The 26,284-nt window shown below is 41.6% G+C and overlaps 1 protein-coding gene across 4 annotated transcripts in view; it reads right to left on the bottom strand.

Annotated features, from left to right (window-relative positions):
• Window positions 1–26,284, bottom strand: part of USP9X (ubiquitin specific peptidase 9 X-linked) — a 212,498-nt gene that overhangs the window by 101,213 nt on the left and 85,001 nt on the right. For all 4 annotated transcript variants that reach the window (XM_030576179.1, XM_030576205.1, XM_030576187.1 and 1 more), the window contains 3 exons: window positions 10,867–10,954; window positions 2,677–3,019; window positions 920–1,015 (listed from right to left, as the gene is read on the bottom strand). In XM_030576179.1, coding sequence (XP_030432039.1) covers window positions 920–1,015; window positions 2,677–3,019; window positions 10,867–10,954 — 527 coding nt within the window. The remainder of the gene's footprint in view (window positions 1–919; window positions 1,016–2,676; window positions 3,020–10,866; window positions 10,955–26,284) is intronic.

The following is a 26,284-nucleotide window of genomic DNA, read 5'->3' as shown; positions in this document are numbered from 1 at the left end:
ACTTAAAAAAAAAAAAAAGTGTCCTTAATAGAATAACTAAGGAAAGTGGAGTGTAGCCAGGGGTTATGGGTTAAGCAGTACAACTAACATTAGATACAAGAAACTTGTTTGAGGTGATCCTAGGGCACAAAAGTCCTCAAAACTTTGGGATTATGTTTTCAAAATATTTATACTTAAAACTACTGAATTCAAGAAAGGCACAGAAGCTATCCATTACTGCACTGCCCTCCCTGGCTCCATGGTTGCAATATCCACGAGCAAGCTGATAATAACACTGCCCACTAGTACTATCTTGATAACAACAAAGGAGATTTCAGAAATCCCAATAGTTTATCCTTTCCCTGATCTTTCTAGAAACTTGCAAGTCCCTCTCACTTTCTAATGAACCATACTAACAGGCAAGTTGGAATCTTGAGAGAAAGGATTTGATTCTCCAGAGCTTGGTTTCGATTGCTGGTTTCCGAGAGCTTTGCAACGCTCTCTTGTGTGAGAAGTAAAATGAATTCAAGGGTTGTATTAGCCACCATTGGCATGACCTAGACCCAGCCAGCGAACACACTGGACAAAATATCACATACCTCAAATCCCAGCAGAATGCAAAACTATTTGGCACGAGCCACTGTTTTGCTAATGGAAATACAGACATAACTAACTTAGGCAATTTCTCAAAAGCCAGCAATTTTAATCTTTAAATACTCTCAGTAGATCCCTAAATCTCTACAAAAGGCTAAAAGGAACTAAAGGGTAGGTTCACCAACGTTAAAATCTGTACATGGGCAAGAGCACATTCTCCAAGAAACCATTCCATGGATGGAAACTGCCATATTTTCAAAACTTTAAGCTATCAAAATATCACAGTTGTAATATTAAATAAAGATTATTGTAAAATTTTACATTCCACTCAATTTTTTTTTTTTACCTGATTAACTTGTAACCTTGGACCAAGATTAGTATAGATCTCTTTAAGCAGATCTATTGCTCTACTGGCAATGTCGTCATTTCCCTGAATCACAACCTAAAGCAATAAAAAAGTATTAATGCATTTTAACTCTTTTTAGTATCCAGTTTAAAAAACAAAAGGACTACATATGAACACGGATAAAATATTTTTCATTCATCAGAACAAAAAACTAACTAGAGTATATAATTAAAAGTACAATCACTGTAAATTATCTGTCTAATGTGATCCCAGTCAAGATTATGATTCAATCAAATTAACTGCTTTAAAAGAATTCATCAGTGTCTGCAAAAAACACAGTATGCTTTGTAAAGTGACAGAATGGCGCATAAAATTTCCTTTAAATATCTCCATGCTACGTTTCTAGTGCCACTAGTTCTAAAGACTATACATGCTTGTTGCATCATTACCAACAAAGTTTGAGACCCACAAAAACATTTATTTAGCTGCAATTAAATCTTAATCTTCCAATGGTCTACCAGTACTTACAAGTTTTGTGTCTTTGTTAGTTAGGAGTTCTGGGCAATTAAGAAGTTAACAATTTTTCAATTGAACAATTTAATACTATTAAAGACCTCTCTCAACTCAAGATAATCTTTGCCACCATTTAAGATGAGGTTTAAAATTTACTTCAGAACCTAGAAAAAGGAGTATTGAACCAAATCTGAATATTTGAAAACTTACTTCTAGCCACTGGCCAGAATTAAAGCTGAAAAGCTGTCAAAAATTGGTCCCACAAAGTAGAAAGATAGTAACTCCAGGCAGAAGGGGCAGATCCAAGGAAGTTACTGCCCACAACTGACAGCTCTGAAGAGCGCTCCTGTTGCTTTTTCACTGCGCATCTCTCAATTGTTTGGATTACACTGTAGGTACTTCAAGTGCTTTACAAAATGAAACATTAATGCTGATGTTGTAGTGCAGCCATTATATACTAGACCTCAAGGGTATTTGAGAAATGGAATGCTGAAAGTTGGAGTGGATAACACCAGTGTCCTCTATTTAATAACTATCATGGGATCATCAACTGGCACCTAGAAACCACCAACTTTGGACACAAAGAGATGTCTAATCTTTCATCAAAAAGACTGCATCTATCTGCAGTAGTGAGGAAAAGCCCCATATTTAGTAAAAGGACTAAAACAATGATCATCTTGTTCAGAGATGAGAGCGCAATACCTGTTTGTTACTTACACAATACTGCAATTAATTATATGAGCCAGTTTCTCAGATGCTCAAAATAAAGTTTGGTTCCATTTCCTGTCAACTAGAAACACATAAATCTTCTTCCCTAACCCCCAGATGCTACTGGCCATTAGGAGAAATGGTGATTTCATAAGTAAAATCACTGGTGAGTGAGAGCATAAGGTAAATCAACAACGCAAGTCAAAGGTATTTTAAAAATTAAACAAATGATTTTGGTTTTATGGTACAAGCAAAACCTTAATCTCACATGCACAGACATTACAAATACACAATTTTTTAATTCCTTTTTTTTCTTTCTCTGTCATATTCTGAGTTCAAGGTTCACCTCTGGGAAATAATTAACTTAAGAATATGAAGGGGAAATGGAAGAGCCAATTTTCATGTGGTTAGTTTGAAAAACACTTACATTTTTGTAATTTAAGTCTACACAGTTTCAGTTACAGTCTTAAATCATTTTTGTTTTTAAACAAAAATGGAGCAGTAAGCTATTTGCATGTTTCCGGTTCTGTACTTACCCTCCAAAGGTAGTCTAATCCTATTAATTCCAAGTCATCCATCATATAGGCTCGTCTTTTCGCTACTAACTTCCCTTCTCGACAGTTCACAGCTTTGAAGAAACGTTCAAAACATTTCATTCCATTTTCTGTTAACAGGGAAGGATCCAACTGAAGCACATTATTTTCAAAGAAGTCCTTATTAATGTCAGGATCTAAATCTGGTTCATCGCCCATTAGTTTGGAATACCACTTAAAACAGGCTTCACGATCACAAAGATAGACTGCATTTTCAGCTAAACACTTCCATATTTGCTTCGCCTGAGGAGCGCAGAGCCACAGCTGACCATCCTTCAATAAAAATCTTGAGCAAAACAAAGACAATCAGTAACACTGACATCTTAAAATTTTAGAGACACTAAAATTTTAGTGAACAATATGTATATATATTTTTTATTTTCTTATATGGTATGTATAACACATGTTATAGGCCTGATTCTGAAAACTTTTACTCACATGACCAGTCCTCACCCACATGAGTAGTCCCATTGTCTTCATTAGAGTAAAAGTTTGTAGGAGCAGGCCCCAGAATTCTAACTATGTAAGGAAACTAGATTAGACAAAAATATGCATTACCTATAAAGTACTGAACATGCTTTTATCTCTTTAAATACATTTAACTAAGGTTATTACTATACAAATGATGCATGACAAAAAAATAGGTTTATCTTTCTATATTAAGCAAAACTACAATTAAAGGACCATATTATTGGATTATTTAAACATTCTTAGCCCTCTTAATTCTTAGGATGAAACACAGTAAAATGAAAAAGTACAATGGATTGAGTAATTGATATGAGATTGGAGGTAGGAAGTGAAAGAGTGGGAAATGGCTTGTTGACGTTTTAAATTTATTTTAATATTACAATGAAATGATTAATCTCTCTGAAATCTGTAGTGGAATTCTAGAGTACTTCATTCACAGTCCAGAAAATAGGACAGAATTACTCTTAATGCATCCTTTAATTCCAAGAAAGGTCTTGGAGAAATTTGTAACTTTACAGTACATCTGTGTGAAAGATAACCCTAATTCTTGTAAGAACATTTCAATAAAATACACAGATTTTACTCTTCAAGAAACAGTTATATATGGATCAAAGTAATATACTCTGATAGTATGTGAAAGAAATAAAGGACTAAAGCGTAACAAAATCGTTAGTGCAAATCATAAACCTTGTGTTTATAATATATTATGACATGCAATTATAAAATTTACAATATTATTCCATTATATACATTACAAAATCATTGCCAAATTTCAAGGAAAAATATAATCTAACTATTAGAATATGATAGAATGATAATTGTTTAAAGATTGGTGGCCAGGAGTTAGCCCCCAATATCTGATCAAATAACTATTTAATAAGAGATTACTTACCTGTAACTGGACGTTTTCTGAGAGAAGTGGTCCCTCTCTGTATTCCAGTGAGGGTGGGTATATGGAGCCAGGGAACTTGAAAACAGTGTTAGTCTGCACACGCGTCTTGCTTTGCCTCATGGTTTCGTCTGAGGCAATAAAAGGTAATGTGGACCAACAGTGTCCTTCTGCACAACAAATCAAATAGATCCGCAGAGCAAGGAAGGAGAGTGAGAAGTGGAATACAGATAGGGACCACCTATCTCAAAGAACCTCCAGTTACAGGTAAGTAACCATCTCTTCTTCGAGTGATAGTCCCGGTTATATTCCACTGAGGGTGATTAACAAGCAGTACTTAATTCAGAGGAGGGTGCAAGAATGAGGATGGAAGGGTTGAACAGAGGACAGTCACGTCGAATGAGACATCCATTGCAGAGTCCAGAGTCCTGCACCAAGGTGTAGCGTGCTCTGAAGGTATCTACCAAATGCCACATGGCTGCCCTATATATGTCTGGAAGTGGCACATTGTGGAGGATGGCCATAGTCAACGCCTTGGCTCTTCTGGAATGGGCTCTCACTCCAAGGTGTGCAGGCAGTCCCCAACAACTGATAGAATGTAATGACCCTGAAATCCCACCCACATGGAAATCCTGTGTGTGGAGATTGTCAGGCCGTAATCCTCTCAGCTATAGCTATAGAGAGTCTAGGGAACTTCCTGATTGGTCTTGTCCTCTGCAGGTGGATGGTCATGGCACTGCAAACGCAGAGGGAGTGACGGTGCCACTCTTCTACTGAGGTGTGAGGCTTTGGAAAGAAAGCTGGTAAGTGTATGGGTAGATTGAGATGAAACCAGGATACGACCTTTGGTAGAAACTTGAGGTGCAGTCACAGGGAGACTTTGTCCCTATGGAATGTGGTGAAAGGGGGGTCCTGCCATCATAGCTCCAAGTTCACCTACCCTTACCACCAAACTAACAGCCTCTAGGAAGGTCACTTGCATGGAAAGGACGGACAGAGCACGAAGCTCATGGCTCAAAGAACATTTCAGTAATTCAGCTAGAACGAGGTTGAGGTCCAACTGGGAGGCAATAGGTTGTACGGGTGCTAAAGTCTTCGTGAGACCTCTCCAAAACCTGAGAGTCAACAGATGTGTAAATATGAGTGTCCTTCCATGGGAGGGTGAAAGGCGATGAAAGCTGCTTGAGAGAATTGAGGGTGAGTCCTGACATCTTCAAGGACAGCAGGTAGTCCAAAAGAAGGGGAATGTCCACTTCCTCCAGGGAAAGCCCATTCTGCTGGGCACAGGAGGTGAAGCGTTTCCTTTTGACCCGATAAAAACATCTCATGGACTCTTTCCTATTGCTCGAAAGGATGACGAACTCCCAATCAACACTTCTCTTCTAGAGAAGTTGCCTATCCAAATACGAAGTTCTGAGGTGATGCATCTTTGTATCAGGATGCCTGATCTTGTTGTGTTGCGTAAGCATTTCTGAGAAAGCCAAGGACAGTCCAACGTGTGGAGATTAGGAAACCAAAATCGCCATGGCCAGAACACAGTGATCAGAATGACAGTGGCCCTCTCCTCCCTGATCCTGTGGAGAACTTGTGGGAGGAGTGGAAGGGGGATGGGAGAGACAGTGTAATTGATCTGGTCTGACCAGCGGAGGATGAAAACATCACCTTGAGAGTGGATTACGACACCCCACTTTGAGCATATGTGCTGCATCAGTTGTTGACGTGGGAGGCAAAAGGGTCTGGTAGGCATCCCCCATTGGCTGAAGATGTCATTTGCTATGGGAGCTGTGAAGTTCCCACTTGTGACCAGCAATGACTCTTCAGCTGAGTCTACAATTACATTCTGAGTCCCTGGAAGAGAGGCTGCCGACAACAGGATCTTGGGGGCAATGCACCAATTCCATAGATTGCTCTGTGCAGGGAAGTGGCCAGTCAACCTTCTACCCCCTTGTTTATTGATATAATAAACAATGGGGTTGCTGTTAAATTCATGATGAGAGCGAATGGAAAACAGAAATGCTTGACACACTTGTCATACCGCCCAGAGTTCCACAAAGTTGATGAGCATCCTGGTATCCCAAGGGTTCCACGTACCTTGTGTCATGTGTTCTTCAATGTGTGTTCCCCATCCTGTGAAGGATGTGTCTGATGATCCTTCTTGCCCAGGGAGGATGGGAGAAAGGGGCTCCCTGTACAAACCTGCTGTGGGTCTGTCCACCACTGGAAGGGAGAGAAACAGACTGCCAGCATAAAGGTCCATAGCATCTCACATAGGTAAGTAGACTCTGAGGCCACATCTGTAGACTGCAACAGTAGTGATGTACGTGCAGACTACCATGTGGCCAAGAAGGGATAAGCAAGTTCTGACTGGGACAGACGAACTGTTGACTACCCGGAGAACAAGCTCCTGCAGAGTCTGGAATGTGTCCCTTGGTAGGCAAGATCAGGCTGTGACCAAGATGAGAGAGGCCCTTATGAAGTCTAAGGACTGTGTGGGAATCTCAGTTGATTTTTCAGTGCTGATGCTGACTTCCGTGAAAAGAGTCAGAGCAACATGGAAGTTGAGATTCAAGCTTTGTCTCTGTATCATGCTGCTAGCAGCCAATCGTCAAAATAGGGGGAAAAAAAAGACTCCCAAGCATAGGAGATGGGCTGCTGTGACAGAGAAAACTTTGGTGAAGATTCAGGGAGCAGTGGTGAGTCCAAAAGGAAGGACTCTGTACTGAAAATGCTAAAGACCCACCATAAACCTCAGGAATCTCTGTGGGCTGGATGAAATCTAGGTAAAAATAGGCATCCTGCATACTGAGAGCCATAAACCGCCTGCCTTTTCCTAGAAATGGTATGATGACTAAGGTGAAACTTGGGCTTGTGGATAAAGCGGTTGAAGTTACGGAGATCCAGGATAGGCCTCCATCTCCCCTTCTTATCTACCAAAAAGTAAGGGATGGTCTTCACTATAGGGAGATGTGGGTCTACTGAAGACCTGCTACATTGATGGCAGAACGTTCTCTGGTCAATAGAAGAGCGCTCTCTGGTACTCCACTTCTCAGAGAAGAGTAAGGGAAGACGACCGGAGAGCGTCTCCCGTTAACGCAGCACAATGAAGACACTGGGGTAAGTCGACATAAGCTATGTCGACTATCAACGTTATTCGCATAGTTGGAGTAGAGTAACTTAGGTCAACTTACCCCAGTAGTGAAGACAAGCCCCATGTCTAACAGAACACCATGCCCTGATAGTTCAGAGGAATGTGCTCTATCCCTCCTCTTTGCAGTAAGGTGTCTACTTCCAGTGCCAGGATCCTGTCGCGAGTGGTCCATGGAAAGGGATCAGGGTGTGGGATGTGGATGAGGCAGCATGCAGCATGGTGAACTGGACTGTATAGCCATAGTGGATGACATCCAGGACCAACTTGTCAGATGTTATTGAGCTCCAGGAAAGTAATAAAAGAGCGCTAGATGATGCCAAAAGAGGGTGGGTTGGCTGCATGGTAGTAGGCATGGTGGTTGACAGCTCTCCAGTGGCACTAAAAAAATATTGTTTCTGATCAGTTTGAACATGAGAGGATGAAGACTGCAAAGGTAGGCCTGGAGGGCGGGGTCATAGGGTCTTCTGGCACTTACGAGGCAGTTCATATGGCCTCTGGTGGAAGAAACGAGGGTTCCTGAATCACTGTGTAGATGGCAGGTGGTAGAATTTCCACTTGGGGCAGGTGAATAGATACCCAGTGATCAAAGTGTAACACTGGCAGCCCTGAGGGAGTGGAGAGAATCATCTGTCTTATTAAACAGGTGTGATTCATCAAAAGGAAGGCCCTCAGTGGTATTCTGCACCTCTCTGGGGAAACCAGATGAGTGCAGCCATGACTCTCTCTGCATGACTATGGCCATGGCTATCAAGTGTGATGAGATCTGCAGCATCCACGCCTGACTGTAGTGCTGTTCTAGCCAGCAGCTTGTCCTACTCCAGGACAGACTGGAAACATGCTCCAACTTGCTGAAGAAGCTTTGCTCCAATTTACCGTCATTAAGGAAGTCATATTTGACCAACAAGGCCTGGCAGTTTGAAATACAAAAAACTGGAGGCTTGTTGAAGAGAAGACCTTGCTTCCCAGAAGATCTAAGCTTTTACCCTCATCTGTTGGGGTAGAGCACAGATGTTGCTGCCTGGACCATTCCATTGCTGCTTGTACCAGGAGGGAATTGGGTTGAGGTATAAAAAAAAGAAACTCTGACCCCTTCACTGGTGCACAGTATCTCCTGGTCTGTCCCTTTGGAGGTAGGACTGCAAGTAGCCAGGGTTTGCCAAACTGTTCGGGCTGGTTGGAGAATGAGTAGTGAGAAATAAAGGACATTCAGGAGCTGGGGCTACCTGTCTTGTACTTCCTCCAGTGGAATATGATGCCTGTCTTCCACTGTTTGCAAGAACTCTTGGAATTGCTGAAAGTCATCTGGAAGCAAGGTGGAGGCTGAAGTTGCTGCACCATCTGGAGAGGCCAATGGGAAACACACACTCTTGCTCAGGTGGAACACGACTGAGTGGTTTGTCTCCATAACCAGTTTGAAGTGCCCAGTCAAGGGCGTCAAAAGCAGGGATGAGCAAAGCCTCCCTCACCAAGGTTCTCAGGGTGGGTACTGGGGCTAGAATCCCCAATCGGTCCAGAAAGACAGATCCGGAATATGTTGCAGAGGGCCCCATGGGGAGGGCAACCAGCGACTTCCCTGTTGGTGGAGAAGAGGGTATTGCCACACCACTGATGATCCTTTCAGATTCTCGTATTGGCAGTAGGGAACTGTCGGCCCTTATACTCCATCAGAATCCTTCAATGATGAGAACTCAGATCCTGATTCCACTGGTGGTATCATTGGAGATGGCAGAAGTGTGTAAATCACGGAGAATGTGAGTCAAAGCATGACCGGACTTTAGCAAGTCCTACATAGATCGGACTTCCCTAGCAGCAGTTTGCAGAGGAAAGCATGGAGATCTCGGTTCCCTTAGGACAAACTGCTCATGTGGCTCCAGTTCTATCACCCCAGCACTAATGGTACCCATTCCATAGCCAAAACTGAGTGCCTGCGGGTCTCGGTGCTCGGTATCAGCAGGTCTGCCAGTCTGCGTGATTTCTTGTCATGCTTGTATGCCTTGGAACGTGCAGCCTCTCTGGCTGCAACTCGTGGGAGGTATATCATCCTTCTTTGTTTTGTTTGGAGGAAAACTTACTGCATGCTTATACACGTACTTCTTTACCTCCCGACTAGGCTCCAGCACAGGGTCCATAATCCTAACCTGGGTCCGACTGAGGCCTCATGGCGATATCCATGAGGTGCTTCTTGAGGCGGAGAGCCCAGCCTTCTCAGGTATGGCTTAGTAAGGACCAGCAGATACTGCACCTGGATGAAATGTGGGCTTCTCCCAAGCAGTAGAGGCAGCATTGGGGCGAGTTGCTGGACAGGAAATGCAGATCTTGAATCCTGAAATCTTTGGCATAATCCAGTACCCGCATGTGGAAGCTGGTGGGACCAGTAAACAGATTCCCCTGAATTCCCAGTCCTACTAAAACTACTAAAAACTATGTTTAAAAAAAAAAACAAAAAACAGTAGAAGTAAACTAACTATATATAATTCTGAAACTTTTTTTTTTTTTTTTTTAAACTGTGTCAGACAAGAGGACACTAGCAACTCCAACTTGGATTCAGACCGCGCAGTGATGAGACGGAACTGAGGATGCAATTGGTCTGCCCAGCCCTTTATAATCTTGGACAAAACCATGAGGTGAGGCAAGGGGTCATGCGTGGACCAACAGACACTAGTACTTCCAAACTCGATGGCTCCGGATGCATGGCACACATGCGTAAACGCACCCTCAGTGGAATACAATAAGAACCATTACTCAAAGTACTATTTAGTTTAATTTATAATCAGTTCTGAGTGAAATTCAAAGTTGTACTATGAATCTGCATTAAAGAATGAGTTTAAAAAATTTTAAGACCAGACAAACGGAAGAATGATACATCCACAAGGATAACAAATATACTGAGGAACAAACTGTGAAAGAATACTGTTATGTCCAAACTAAGAACTTGATACGTTTCCAGTAGTATCATTCTGGGGCAAATAATTAATTCTCTTCCTAAATCCTTTGTCTTCTTACTTTATTCAAGAACTATCAGATGGTTGTTATAAAATCCAAACATCATTTTCTTTATTTAAATCCCTTCTGAAGACTCACTTTTTCCATGTTGCTCCCAGTAAGTCAATCATTTTAAAAGGTTTATTTTAGGCATATGTATATGCTAATGGCTAAGTATCCAAGAGTTTATTGCTGCACTGTTTGTTACCTTCAGTGGTTGTGACATGTCTAATATTAAGCCATGATCCTAACCTGATATGTACAGAGGTGCAGCCCACCCACAAAGAACCTCTTTAAGTCAGTGGGACTTGGAACAAGCACTGTGGTGTGCCGGCACAAATTTTAGTGCACAATCAAGGCCCTATATTGTAAGTTCTGTGGGGGAGGGATTATGTCTTATTGTATACAGCCCCCAGCACTCTCTTGGATATTCTAATACTATGTCTGCTTTCAAATCCAGGAACTCCAGCATTTTACTTTATTTAGGTATCTTGATGTCCTGGAATTAAATGGTAATGCCATACAATAAGCTGGAACTGTACAAAAGAAACAAAGTTCAATATAATTGTTTCTTTCCATTTCAGAAGTTTAAGTTACGAATTTGTTCGCCTTCTAGAGAAAATGACTTAAGTTACTCGAAACTAACCGTAGGAAGTTAAGTCGCTCCTGTACTTCTTGCACATGACTGTATCTACTTCCTGGTCTTACAGTTTGTGGATCATACTCTCCATGCTCTGCAAATTTAAGAAGTTTTATTAAGCAATACATACAGAAAACAGATGCTGATTCTAAGGAATATTTAAGTCTTGTTGCTCTGCAGCAACCAACCAATTTTAACAAAAGTGATTCTTAAATCTGTAATAAAACAATCTTCAGAGACCTGCTCAGAATCAATTAAAGATTTAATTAAGATAGACACCTTCAAAGATGCTTGGCCTACGATTAGATCTGCCAACTGTATTTTTGCTTGCAGATGTGTAGGCTTCTCTTTTATTATGAATAGAATAATAAAATATTGAACAATACTGCATTCTGCTTACTCGGACAGCTGGATTTCTCCATCTTTCAAACTCTTATTTCTTGGAAAAACAAAGTAAGCAGAGAAGAAATCCTGTATACTGGATATATGGTTGTTAGGTTACCCAGCAATGTTGAAATTTTAACAATACTGTAACCAGCCTTCATTGTGGCAAGATTTTTTTCCAGAATTATATCACTTTAAAAAGTGGTTTGTTTTAAAGATGGGTTATATATTGGAGATACCAACTATGACAATATTTCTTTAAAGCTACCATAAACATTTGATGTCACATCAGGGGTTTAGGAAGTAGGGAGGGAGGAAGACGCATGACCGCCATCCAATGCAATCTTTATATTGATGAACCAGTTTTTTACTCAAATGTAGATACTTAGTCATAAACTGGTAATTTCAAGATAGGACAGAACAATTTTTATTAGCAGTTAAGATGCTGTTATATGTAGAATTAGTATTTCTAACCCTTTTATTGTGATGCAAGTTTTTTCAACTTTATTGTTAGTAATGAGTCAAAAGTCAAAGCTACAAAGTGTGTGTGTAAAGAGAGGGCGACCTATCTTTTATCAAGCCAAGTTATATATTTTGGGGTTTTTCCTCCTGCAAGATTTAGCAAACTGGTTCTTCTCATATCTTTGTCATACCTTATACGCTAAGTTTTATTTCTGCATATGTATATGCTGTAAGTGCAGCTATAATACAACATGGTTTTATTGTGACAAAACCAGGAAGAAAGATCTGAGCTGCAGTGTTATATCTGAAAACTTCAGGAAGATTTACAGTAACAACTAATTATACTAATGATTAATAGTTTACAATCTCATAGCATGATAGTGAATCATTTAAGTGGAAATAATACTTGCATTTCAAATCCCTAATTTCAATCCAATCTAGTAAAGATAACTTTTGGGCTCAAATTTTTCTCATCCTTGATTTCAGCCCAGAAATGAATTCATGTGTTTGTGCTTGCACATAATTTCATTAAAAACATTCTATTTGAATTACCTCGTGGAAAAAATAAAAGCATTTTGTAAGTATCAGAGAGTAAATTATGCTCCAAATCATTTAGATTTTCACTCAAGATGAACACTACTCATTTTTTTTCTTGGAAAAGTAACTACGCTCAAATAAATTTGTTAGTCTCTAAGGTGCCACAGATTCCTCGTTTTTTTTAATGACGTTATGTGATTTTTAAAAGTAGTACATATGAGCCAGTTAGTACTTTAATAGAGGACCAGATAATATCTGGTGCTTCTCTGACAAATATTGATAAATTCCATTATATTAGAGTTTACCCGTAAGTAAGTTCCACTGATTGTCCCAACTAGTGCCCCATTCCAAGTGATCTATAGTGTTATATATGACCAGAGGTTGATTCCTTCTCTGAATAAAGTGCACCATTAATAATAATAAAAAGAATAACACTTTACCCATACTACTATCAGCCAGACCCTGTCAAATCCCATAATGAGCAAGGGTGGAACTTGGACCTTCTAAGGGCCTATATACACAGGAAAGCTACTGTAAAATATGCTAGCGTATTAATTTAAAAGCACAATAACCCACACTAACTCAGCACATGGACACCTATTCCACACTAAAACTGCCTTTTTGAGTTTAACAACCCATTTCCTAAGTATTATCCACTTAATCCACTTCTCTGTATTATAGCTGCACTTCCAAAATGGATTAAAGATAAATAGCACATAGGGTCTCCTACTGCAGAATAAGAGTGTCCACGTGGTAAGCTAGTGTGAAATAGCTACTGCATAATACCTATTCTGGGCTATTTCCCAATGTAGACAAACTCTAAAAATGCAGTCTTCCACGAAGAAACCCAGCTTGCATAATTGACTGCATCTAGTTCCATCTCCTAAAAAAAACTGTCAATGCGATTCTGGTTGCTCCGCTTCCATTAAGTCTTTTCTTCTTCGAAAAACGGTCATAGTCAGCGTGTGAAGTACTAGTTGTGCTTGTTAATGATTAGTGTACTGCTGGCTAGAACTCATCACTGACCTGCTACTGTATATAGATATAAATCTCCAAGTAGTAAATTCACAAATCATTAAATTAAAAGGAAGTCTATATACACATTTAAAGAAAATAATGCCACTTCCTCAGTTACTATCACTTAAGATCACTAAAAGTAAAATCAGAAAAACTAAATTTATTTTTTACCATTTATGATACTATTTGCTGCTTTTCATAAAGTTATCCAAGCTGCAGTAGAAAAAAAATAAGAGGTATAAACGGTTAAAGTAATGGAGGATAGACTTGTGGTTAAAGCATGAGCCTGGGTCTTAGAAGATTGGATGCAATTGCCAGCTCTGCCACAGATTTCCTCTGACTGCAGGCAAGTCACTTAATCTCTGTGACTCGGTTTGTCATGTGTAAAATAGAAAGCATTATTCTCCCTATCTCCAACCCTTTGTATGTTTTTTCTTTATAGACTATAAAATCTTTATAGCAATGACTCTCTCTCACCACAGGTTTCTGCGGTCACTAAACCTAAACAGGGCCAAGATCTCTGGTGGGTCCTGCTGACACTCCGCTAATAGTACTGTTGCTATTAATTCTATTGTGCTAGAATATAAATGCCCCTGTCAGGAATTAATGCACTATCATTTTAGACACTGTAAAAACCTCAGACAGACAGTTCCTGCCCCAAAGAGCACTAGATGACAATACTACTTTAATTATACTCATAGAATTAACTTTTCTGTATCACCTGTTTCTTGTCCATTTCACTTCCTAGTAAATATTCTCCATCATAATGTTTGGGTTTGTGGTATTGTTGAAGATTTAACTTAAAAAAAAGAAATATTTTTATTTAAATAAGGTTTTGTAAGAACCCCCTATCTTTGTAAATAACTCGGAGTGTTTGTGTGGGCCTGTATGGTGGTCATAAAATTAGATTACATTTAGAGCAGAGCTCTTTGATGAAAGGACTGTCTTTTTACTATGCTTCTGTACAGTGCCTACCATAACGGGACTCTGATCCTTGAATGGAGCAGCTAAAAGCTACCATTAAACATGTGTTAGCCACAAATGCATAGCAACTTCATTATAATCCAGAGAAATAACTGGATTAAATCTGACAAATAACATGGATTACTTTTGACAAATGTGACAAGAATGGGAAACTGGGTCACGACAGCCAGTCTCTCTGTGCAATTCACATACAGCAGAACCCCATTTATCCAATCTAACTGGGACGGAAGCCACATCAGATAATCAAAAATTCGGATAACCCAGAGAATGGGTAAGTGCAAGGCTGCAGCACCACCCAGCTGCCTTAGGAGAGATTGCTGCTTCTGGACCTGTGTGCACTGGCTGTTTGGTTAATACAGAGAGCCAGAAAATGAAGACACATATAAACGGGGTTCTACTGAATTGTAAAGATACAAAATAAATTTCCTTTTGCTTCTAGGAGAAAAAAACAAATTTATAGATCCAACAGTCAATGCATACTGCAAATGGTTCAGAGCTGGGAGAAAGGAACGGTCTGAAAAGACAGTCATCTATGAATGTGTGAAAAAAAGGTACACCAATTTAAAAACTAGTCATTTTAGTCAAGAATTTCAGGTACTATATCTGTCCCTGCCAATTTCTGTGGTTTCACAATCACATTCCATTATTTTTAAAAAAGGATTCTTTCCCTACCTTGTTGCTTTGTAAAAGACCCATGCAAACAGGTGAAACTGAATATACAAAAGAGCACTATCAAATACACAAAATAAACTAAAAAAAGAAAACTATTTTTCCCATTCCATTATAGTAATTCCAGGTGTTATTTGTAACAGCAGCAGATTTAAAAAAAAAAAATCTATACAGAAGTGTGATTTTTACAGTCTAGTAAATTTATCACTGGGAACAGGTGTGTGAAATGTTACTTTTAGGAAGTAGAATTTATTCAGCATTTACACTTTTCCATGTCTGAAATTCAACCGTCAGTTTTCCTACCTTGGGCTCAGTCATTTGGACATTCACTATTGCTCCCACACTTCCCCTTGTCTCACTGGCTATTCATGAGAAAGCTCTTCTGACAGACAAAAGGAATAATCTCTTTGAGGTATAGATTTTATTCTCAGTTTCCCTCATTTCCATTTTCTGTTTCATTCTCTCTTAATTTCTCTTCTTTCCTTTTCTTGATTTCCCCACCCAGTTCTGCTTTGTCCCTCTGTGCCTCAGCATTTTAGTTCAGCAGTTTAATACAGCAATTCAACTCAGCTAGAAAGTTTAATTTTCCAGCCAACCAAGAATAAATAGGTTCTCAGGCAAAACTTTACACTCTGATAATTTAAAAAAATGACAAGTGTCTGGAATGTAAATCATTCTGTTGGGGAGTAAAAAACCCATCTATCTGAATCGCTACCAACTAATACTGAAGGCTCTAGGCCAGGTAAACATCAGGCACATGACAGAAGAAAATGCCAAGGAACATGAAAAATTTAGATAAAAAACAAAAAACAAGAAAAGGAAGTAAAATCCTTAGTTGTAAAGTCTTAGAGGGCATGTGTACCAATGAATAAAAAGGGAACCAGGAAAGCAGGTAGCAGTAATTCAGTATGGCTAAAAGATAAATTTAGAGACTCTATTCAAGCCAAGGAGAAATCCTTCGAAATTTAGAAATCTAACCATAGTGAAGCCTATAGACAGAAGTATAAATATAGCAAGCAATATGTAAGGGGAAAATCAGGAGAACTAAAATGAATATTGAAGGTCATATAATTAAAAGATACAAAAATGAAGACATTCTTTAACTACATCAGAAGTGGGAAACCTGGAAAAGAATTTGAGAGTCTACTAGATCACCAGGGAGCAATTAAGGAAGACAAGGACATTGCTGAGGAGCTAAATTATTTCTTTCACTCAGCCTTCACCGAAGAGAATGTTGGGGAAATACCTACCATAGATTTACCCTTTTCCAATAACAAAGATAAGGTACTGTCAGAGATTGAGGTGTCAGAAGGAGACATGCTAGAACATACTAATGTCTCAAAAGACAATGTGTCACAGATAGTATACATCCAAGAGTTCTAAAGAAGAAGATTAAGAATAAAATGGCTGAGCTACTACCAAAAATGTGCAAAAAAATATTTTACCAGAGATCTGGATGACCACAAATGCTATACCTATATTTATAAAGGCTTGAGAAGTGGCCAGAGGACTTACAGACTAGTAGGTAATACATATTTGCACAGTAAACATGTAGAAATAATTATATGTTACTCTCAAGGGATTTCTATGCCAAAAATTAAAAATGCTGCGAAAAAATATAAAAATTCTATGCACAGTATTTTAAAACTCTTCAAAATTCTGCATATTTTATTTGTGAAAATAACACATTATAATCATTTTCAAGTATTTGCTGATGAGTATTTTGAAATAAATTACCAAAATAATTGAAAATGGTGTGATTATATCATTGCATTTAATCACATTTAATATAGCATTTAATTTCAGAAAGAGGAACTACACAAAAATGAAGACGTTAGTTAAACAGAAATTAAAGGGTACGGTGCCAAAAGTGAAATCTCTGCAAGCTGCATGGAAACTTTTTAAAAACACCATAGAGGCTCAACTGAAATATATACCTCCAAATTAAAAAAATAAATAAATAAGAGAACCAAAACAGAGTCACCATGGCTAAACAAAGTAAAAAGCAGTGAGGCAAAAAGGCATCCTTTACAAAGTGGAAGTTAAATCCTAGTGAGGAAAATAGAAAAGAGCATAAACACTGACAAATGAAGTGTAAAAATACAATTAGGAAGGCCAAAAAAGAATCTGAGGAACAGTTTACCAAAGAGTCAAAAAGTAAAAAAAAAAAATAAAAAATTTGCTATTAAGTACATTAGAAGCAGGAAGCCTGCTAAACAACCATTGGGGCCACTGGATGCTCAAGGTGCTAAAGGAGCATTCAAGGACAATAAGGCCATTGCAGAAAAGGTAAATGAATTCTTTGCATCATTCTTCATGGCTGAGGATGTGAGGGAGATTCCCAAACTTGAAGCATTCTTTTTAGGTAACAGATCTGAGGAACTGTCCCAGATTGAGGTATCATTAGAGGAGGTTTTGGAACATACTGATAAATTAAACAAGTCACCATCATCCTACTACCCCACCTCTCCCCGCCCAGCTGAGACCAATATCCTTGGGTGGCCAAGGTATCCCCAGACACACACACCCCTTGTGAAAGTAGAATGAATTCTATTGTAAAAATTGAAAGGATTAAAGAAATGCTGTATGTACCTTTAAGTAAAAGTAAGGAATGTTAAAATACAGGTGTCAGGAAAAGAAACATTAAGGCATAAACAATGAATCCACTTAAGCTAACGTGAAACCATTAGACTGGTAAAAGTTAGTAAGGAAATTAACTATGTATGTCTAGCCTCAGGTAAACTTGTCAGTTCTGCTCCTTTTGTTATCTTGTCAAGTTCGCTCCCTTTTTATCTGTATAAATTGAGGTAGTATGGGTCTTGCATAGTGCTCACATTATCTGGGTGTTATTAGCAGAGTGCTGTGCTAAAAGAACAGAGTGGTCTGACAAACTCAGTCCTGAGTCTAACTTTGACACCCTCCACTCCAGTGATTTACCTCTCCCTAGGCTGCCCCAACAGAGGAGCCCAGGGAGGGGGTGAGTGAACACTGGTGCAGCTTCTCTTTGCTTCCCCACAGAAACCATTTTCTGCAGAAAGTAAAAAGAATCTGCAGGGAGACTTAGCGCAGAATTCCCCCAGGAATAAATATACATTAACAAAACATCCAGAAGATCATGACACCAGTATGGTTTCTACAACAGAAAATCATGTTTCACAAATATTAAAATTCTTTATACATCAGAATAAAGCAGTGAATAGAGGAGAAAAACGGTTACTTACCTTCTCATAACTTTTGTTGTTTGAGATGTATTGCTCATGTCCATTCCATTCTAGGTGTACGTGCACCCACGTGCGCAACTGTCAGAGATTTTTGCATTTTTGCATAGTATCCGTACGGTTGGCAGTAGCGCTCCCTTGAGAGCCATGCTTATGCATCAGGATATCAGGCACTGCCAGCCCTATGCCCTCTCAGTTCCTTTTGGCAGGCAACTCCGACAGAGGGGCAGCAGAGCAAGTAATGGATTGGACATGAGCAACACATCTCAAAGAGGAACAATTACTAAAAAGTAGGTAACTGTCTTTTCTTCTTTGAGTGCCTGCTCATGTTGATTCCAGTCCTGGTGACTCACAAGCAAGGTCAATGGAGGTGGACTCAGAGTTCAGTCTTGCATCTTGCAGCACTGCTCTGGAAAAGCCAGCATCATTCCAGACCCGCTGAGTAACTGCATAATGGGACAAACATATGGACAGACGACCAGGTAGCAGGTCTACAGATCTCTTAGATTGGCACCTGAGCAAGAAGGCTGCTGATGACTTTTGTGCTCTAGTTGAGGACACCTTGACTATCGCCAGTGGAGGCACTTTCACCAGCTCGTAGCAGTATCAGATGCAGGCTGTGATTCAGGACAAAATCCTTTGAGCAGAAACTGGGCAATCTTTCATCCTGTCTGCCACCGCAACAATCAGCTGTGCTGACTTGCAAAAACAGCTTTGTCCTGTCACTCTATAAGGCCAACGCCATCCTAACAGCCAGGGCATGCAACCTGCATTCCTCTTCAGCTTTATGAAGCTTTGGGAAGACTACCGATATGTGTATGTTCTGGCCGGTATGAATTTGGGAAACCACGTTGAGCAGGAACGCCGGGTGCAGCCACAACTGGACCATATAGGGTAGTTCCGAAGTAAACACCACGATCTCAGACACCCTGTGGGCAGACGTAACTGCAACTAGGAACAAAACCTTCCAGGAGAGGAAGAGAAGAAAACAGGAAGCCGGAGTTTAGGCGGGAGGCCCATGAGTCTCGACAGCACAAGATTCAACTCCCAGGGAGGAACAGGTTCCCTGATGTGAGGGCAGAGATGCTCCAGACTTCTCAAGAACTGGGCCATTAAAGACTGACCTGCCTTGGAACGGAGGGCGGAAAGCCGAAATAGCTGCCAGGTGGACCCTGATCGATGGCAGGGACAAGCTCTGAAGTTTGAGGTGCAGAAGGTAATCCATGATCACCTGCAACGAGAACTGCTCTGGTGGAGGACTTTCTGCTACCCACCAAGACCTGTTGAACCCAGGCCGAGCACTCCTGCTATTCCACATTCAGTCATGCAGTAGCCACGCCAACAAGTGCAACACCTCCAGGTTAGGGTAGTCCTGGGACAGCAGGTCCAGTCGGAGAGGTAGCTGCAGTAGAGCGGCTACTGAAATTTCCAGCAGTATGCCGAACCAGTATTGGAGAGGCCACTCAAGGACTATCAAGATAACCTTAGCCATGTCATGTTTGATTTTCATGAGGACTCTGTGGATCAACAGCACTGGTGAGAAGGCATACATCAGACCCCCCCAACCATGATGGGGCTGTCAATAGCGGTGCCTGCTTTCCGACGCCATCTGAGATGATGCCAGAGCGAGGGAACCGGTGCCAGGGGGACTGGAGACATGACGTATAGCACTCCCATGGGATAGGCAACCAGGACCTGCACTGAGAGGACAACTGAAAGCAGGGTGAATGGTCCCAGTAGTATGGAGACCAACGTCTCTCTCTAGGCGATCCGTGTCAAGACGGTGGGGACTGTAATCGTGATGGCAGTGACCAAAAGCAAGCAGAGTGCCAGAGTTGCAAGACAGATCCAATCTGCAACTCGGAGGGGAGAGCGCTATTTCATCTCAGGGAAATTGGTGGTGCTCCACTGCCCCCTGAAGGGTCTTAGTGGCTGGTTTGCCCTCATGGGGAGCCTTTGGCAATTCCTGTGGCACGTGCTGCATTGTACTTATGGGTAGAGACCTTAGCTCTCTTAGAGCCGGCAGAGCTTCTGAAGGTGTCAGTGGGTCAGGGGTTTAGGTCCCATGTTGCTCCCAAGAGTCAGTCATGGACTTTCAAGGGGCTAAGGGCCCTGACTGGGGAGGCACGAACCTGTATCTCCAGAGTGACCAGGCAGCCCAAAGTGGTCCCTTGCCCATTGCCCTTCTTGCCTGGTGCCAAAGAGCAGTGCTTTCTCGCCTTCTTTTTGGGCACCAGTGACAGGGAACAGTGCTGGGCAGAGACTGGTGCCGGGGCGCACTGCACATCAAGGCCGAGGTACTCCGAGAGTCCTGGCAGGATGGCACAGAAGCTGGATGAAGGGTGGCCTCCTTGAGGAGAGACTATAAAAACGTATATCCCGCTCTGTGAGAGAGACTGGAAGTTTTTACAAATACAACACTTCTCTCATGTGAGATTCCCCCCAAGCACTTGAGGCAGCTACTACTTTGGTCACTTACAAGCGTAGGCCTGTTACAGTCCACGCGGGGCTTAAACCCAGGAGACCGGGGCATGCCCCTCTGGGACTCTAATTTCTAACTATAACTACACTTAAACTACTTAACACTAACTACTATAAACAAGCTATTTACAAGGCCCTAAGACTCGAAGTCAGTAAAGACGAAAAACCACTAGCCCTTGCTACGCAAGGAAAGGCACTCCGACAAATCACTACTGGCATTAAGAAAGAACTGAGAGTGCGTAGGGCTGGCGGCACCTGATACACTGACACATGAGGGCGGCACTGAAGGGGACGCCACTGCCAACCCTACAGATACCACTAAGGCAAAAGTCTCCGATGACTGCGCACGTGCGCAGGTACAGACCTAGAATGGAACTGAAATGAACAAGCACTCAAAGAAGAACTGGTTAATTTATTTCAACTTTCAAAAGGCCTGAGAAGGTTCCTCAAAAGAAACTAATCATCATGTATTTCTCATGGATCAAAAACTGGCCAAGAGCAGGAAACCAAAAGTGTGGGAATAAATGGTCAACCTTTTGCCATTATAAAAATTGAATAGCAAGGTGCCTCAAGTGTCCATGTTAGGTCCACTTGTTGATTAATATATTAAATGGCTGGGAAAGGGGAAGTGAGCAGTGAGATAATAAAATCTACAGATGACACAAAGTTAGTCAAATTCAGAGGAAACTGAGGAACTTCAGAGAGACCTAATCAAGCTAAGTGAATGGGCTAAATAACAGCAAGTAAAGTTCAATGTTGAAAAATACAAAGTAATGTACATTGGAAGGAAAATGAGAAGTACTCAGTCACAGTAAAAGGCTCTAAATTAATTGTATCAAGTCTAGAAAGGGATCTAGATGTTACCATGGACAGCTGAACAACCACCTTCACTCAATATACAGTGAAAAATATGTTTGTGTATAAGGAACAGAGTAATATGGAAACTGCAATGTCCGTATGTAAATCAACGGTGACTTATCTAGAAGATAGCGTGCAATATTGGTTACGTCACCTCAAAAAGGATATTGCAGAGGGGGTTCAAAGAAGGATAACAAGAAGGATTAGGGGCATGGAAAACACTCATGTGACGAGGGATTGAAAAGATGGGGTTAGTTCACCTTAGCAAGGAGACAAATAAGAAGGGATATGAAAAAAGACAGTAGGACAGGAGCTTCTGTTCTTCATTTCATAACAAAAGAACAAGAGACTGTCAATGGAAAGTAAAGGTAAATTCAAAACGAATGAAGAAAGATTACTCAGCTTGTAGTAAGTGGAGCTCTTTGAGATGTGTTGTCCCTACACGTAAGTGCCCTTCAGGCTGGGCTACACTCAATGTACATTGAATCAGGGAATTTTCCCTAGCAATGTCCATTTAGTCCATGGACGCGCTTCCCACTTTCCTTGTGGGACACGCCAAGGGTATAAAGGGGGCTGCTAGACTACTGCCATTTTAGTTCCTTCTCCACTTATAGGCCCAATAAGGGAACCGAGGCAGTGAGGCTGGAGGGCAGGTAGTGCCAACACATACGGACATCTTGAAGAACTCCAGTTATTACAAGATGAAGGAGGAAAGGTTACTCAAGTACTTGTCCCTCCATGTAGTACATTTCAGGTGATTCACAAGAAGCATCCCTCTTAAAAGAGGTAGGTGCCCAAAGTCCTATGAAGTCTTTAAACAACGATTTGAAGATCTCAGTGACTCAGACAGAAGTTACGGGTCTATTACAGGAGTCTGCAGGTGAGGTTCTGTGGCCTGTAATGTGCAGGTCGTCGGACTATAGGATCATGATGGTGTGAGAACACAGAGTAGATGTAGCTGCAACAATATGGGCCCAACCCAGCACTATGAAAAACACCCCGTGTCTTGTCTTGCCCGACTTTCCTTAGTACCTTCAGTAACAAAGGGATCAGAGGAAACACATACAGCCTCTGACCATCATATGAGGAAAGTGTTGCCCAGCACACCCAGACCGAAACCCACTCTGGAGCAGAATTTCTTGCATTTTTTGTACATGCCTGACACAAAGAAATCTGTGACCGGGCTATCCCACACCTGAAATACTTCCAAGTAGAGTCTGGCCACAAAGCTTCCACCTGTACTCTCTGGAGACATAACTGCTTAGGAAGTTCTGAACTCCTGGAAGATGGAGGGCAGTCAGAGCAATTTGCAAAGATATGCATGAGCTGTGAAGAGCATGCCCCTCTCTGCTTATTAATGGAACGCATCACGTCTTCTTGTCTAATCATACCTGGACCGGCTGGACGTGAATGAGAGAGAGGAACTGTTCACAGGTCAGTGTGACTGCTTGGAAGTCCAGCATGATGTGGAGCATAGACTCCTGAGTGAACCATGTCTCTTGTGCTACCTGTCCCACTATATGGGCCCCCCAACCAATGATGACAGTATGTGCAGTCTGTATTTCCTGTCCTCAGGGAACTGAATAGAATACACACAGACACACACACACACCCCTTTCCTTTGTCCTCTCATCAGGCAAGGGAGTCCAGAACCTTTTGGAGAACCAAGACTGGCAAGTCAAGACTGCATGTGCCCCTGGTGTACATAGCCCATGGACACAGTCACAGGTACCTGCGGTCACATGACTCAAAAGGGCCAGTCAAGATCTCTCAGACATCCAGGTGCTTATCCAGATTTGCTGCATGAGTTCACAAATGCCTAGAAAACCGTTGTTTAAGTAAGTACAACCCAGCTGACACAGCATCCAGCTTTGCCCCAATGAACTAGATCTGTGTTGGTGCCAGGGTAGACTTCTCCAGATTCACTCTGAGACTCAGTTTCTCAAACAGGTCCAGAAGCATAGCAGTTGCTTTCCGAGCTTTTAGGAGCCAATCATCCAAGTAAGGACACAGGGTTGCCACCTGTCAGCAAAAGTGAGCTGCCATCATTGACGTTATTTGAGGGAAAACTCTTGGCACAGTCAAGAGTCCAAATGGGAGCACCCAATACTGGCAGTGCTGACTTTCATGTGCTGCTTCCCAGGTTATCTAGGGTTGTATCCTCTGGCCTCCTTAGTGGAAACAGATAGGGATACCTCTACCTCACCCCTCCCCAAATATATCCCCCAAATCCATTGCCTTTACTTGTAAAAGAATCCCCTCCTGCTGTTTTATTTCTTCCTGTAAACACCTTCTTTCACAGATTTCATAATCTCTTGATTAGCATTTTGGTTCAGTATTCAAATAGACCTATATTGTGAACTGGATGAAACACTATGACAAGCCAGGGACATAAGTGTCTATTACTCCTAGCCCAGAAAAAACTCATCTGAGGTATGTCACCTCCTGTTTACATGCCTTGACTTCAAGGCTTTGATAATATTTTTCAGTATAGGTACCTAACTCATTAAATATTATCCATACATTCATTTCAAAATGATGACAACCAGTGGGCTACTGGCTCTCAGAGACCTCAAATGGCACACACTGGTGAATTATTGTCCATATACTGAAAAAACGTGTGCCCCTCTGTGCCCTCTGCAGTTGGAGGTTCCTGGGTCATATTTCAAATGAACCTCAGGTATGCTAGGTGAATGTCCATGTGAAACTCCATGAGATCAAGGGCTGTTTACAATTTCTGATCTAGTGAGGGGATAACTGAAAACAGGGTCGTCATTCTGAACTTCGGAGAACTGACGGAGTTTCCACTTGAGGAGAAAAATGGGTCTCCACTCTCCCATTTTTTGGGGGTAGCACAGGGATAGGTCTTCCCCATATCCCCCTTCTGATGCCAATGACTGCGAGCCTGAGTCCAATGGGGGAGGAGGGGATGCAGGGGGGAAGACTGCCAATACCCGAGGAGGCAGCAATGATCTACCTCTATTCATTGAAAGTACTGGTGATAGCCTGCTTCTACCCCACTACCAGTACTGGAAGATAGTATGGCCTTGCCCTTTGAGGAAGTCGCATATTGGTCTTTAATGATACCTGATAATCCTGCAACTTAGTATGGGACAGGCACTACTGTCTTTTCTTAGATGGTAAACTTTCCCTTTTGTGCTTGGGTCTCCCTCCTCATTTATTATGCCTGTATTTATCTGAGTCTCTTGGAACCTTTTTCTCAGAGGCAGGGGGAACTGGGGAGAAGAGGATGGAGAGGGGACCTGGAGCTGGCCAGAGTCACATACAAAGGGGTTTTCCTACCACTTTCAAGCCAATGTACAGGGGTGTCTCCCCAGTCACAAGCCGTCCCCATAAAATGTCTGTCCCTCCACAGAAACAACTGACAGATACTGTATCAGGGAGGGACAAGGGCTTCCCCAGGCAGGTTTGGAAGAGACCTCAGGAGGTCATCTAGTCCAACCTCCTGATCAAGGCAGGACCAATTCCCAACTAAATCATCCCAGTCAGGATTTGTCAAGCCGGGCCTTAAAAACCTCTAAGGAAGGAGATTCCACAACCTCCCTATGTAACCCATTCCAGTGATTCACCACCCTCCCAGTGAAAAAGTTTTTCCTGATATCCAACCTAAACCTCCCCCACTGCAACTTGAGATCATTACTCCTTGTTCTGTCATCTACCACCACTGAGAACAGTCTAGATCCATCCTCTTTGGAACCCCCTTTCAGGTAGTTGAAAGCAGCTATCAAATCCCCTCCTATTCTTCTCTTCTGCAGACTAAACAATCCCAGTTCCCTCAGCCTCTTCTCATAAGTCACGTGTTCCAGCCCCTTAATCATTTTTGTTGCCCTCCGCTGAACTCTTTCCAATTTTTCCACATCCTTCTTGTAGTGTGGGGCCCAAAACTGGACACAGTACTCCAGATGAGGCCTCACCAATGTCGAATAGAAGGGAATGATCACATCCCTCGATCTGCTGCCAACGCCCCTACTTATACAGCCCAAAATGCCGTTAGCCTTCTTGGCAACAAGGGCACACTGTTGACTCATATCTAGCTTCTCGTCCACTGAAACACTGCTTCCTAGCCATTCGGTCCCTAGTCTGTAAGAGTGAATGGGATTCTTCTGTCATAAGTGCAGGACTCTGCACTTGTCCTTGTTGAACCTCATCAAGTTTCTTTTGGCCTAATCCTCTAATTTGTCCAGGTCCCTCTGTATCCTATCCCTACCCTCTAGCATATCTACCACTCCTCCCAGTTTAGTGTCATCTGCAAACTTGCTGAGAGTGCAGTCCATTCCATCCTCCAGATCAGGGGTCAGCAACATTTCAGACATGGTGTGCCAAGTGTTCATTTATTCACTCTAATGTAAGGTTTCGCGTGCCAGTAATACATTTTAACCTTTTCAGAAGGTCTCTTTCTATGAGTCTGTAATATATAACTAAACTATTGTTGTATGTAAAGTTAATAAGGTTTTTAAAACATTTAAGCAGCTTCATTTAAAATTAAATTAAAATGCAGAGCCCCCCAGACCGGTGGCCAGGACCCAGGCAGTGTGAGTGCCACTGAAAATCAGCTTGCGTGCCGCCTTCGGCACATGTGCTATCGGTTGCCTACCCCTGCTCCAGATCATTAATGAAGATATTGAACAACACTAGCCCTAGGACTGACCCTTGGGGCACTCCACTTGAAACCGGCTGCCAACTAGACATGGAGTTGAATGCACACAGCCTAAAAGTACCACAACTTGTTTCCTCCAGTTTGACCTATTATCCTGATTTTAATATCCATTTCAACATTAAAAAAAATAAGACAC

The sequence above is a fragment of the Gopherus evgoodei genome, chromosome 1 (assembly GCF_007399415.2).
Source record: "Gopherus evgoodei ecotype Sinaloan lineage chromosome 1, rGopEvg1_v1.p, whole genome shotgun sequence".
NCBI classification, from domain to species: domain Eukaryota; kingdom Metazoa; phylum Chordata; order Testudines; family Testudinidae; genus Gopherus; species Gopherus evgoodei.
Note: the sequence above shows the minus strand (reverse complement) of the source record. Positions and strands in the feature narration are given on the sequence as shown.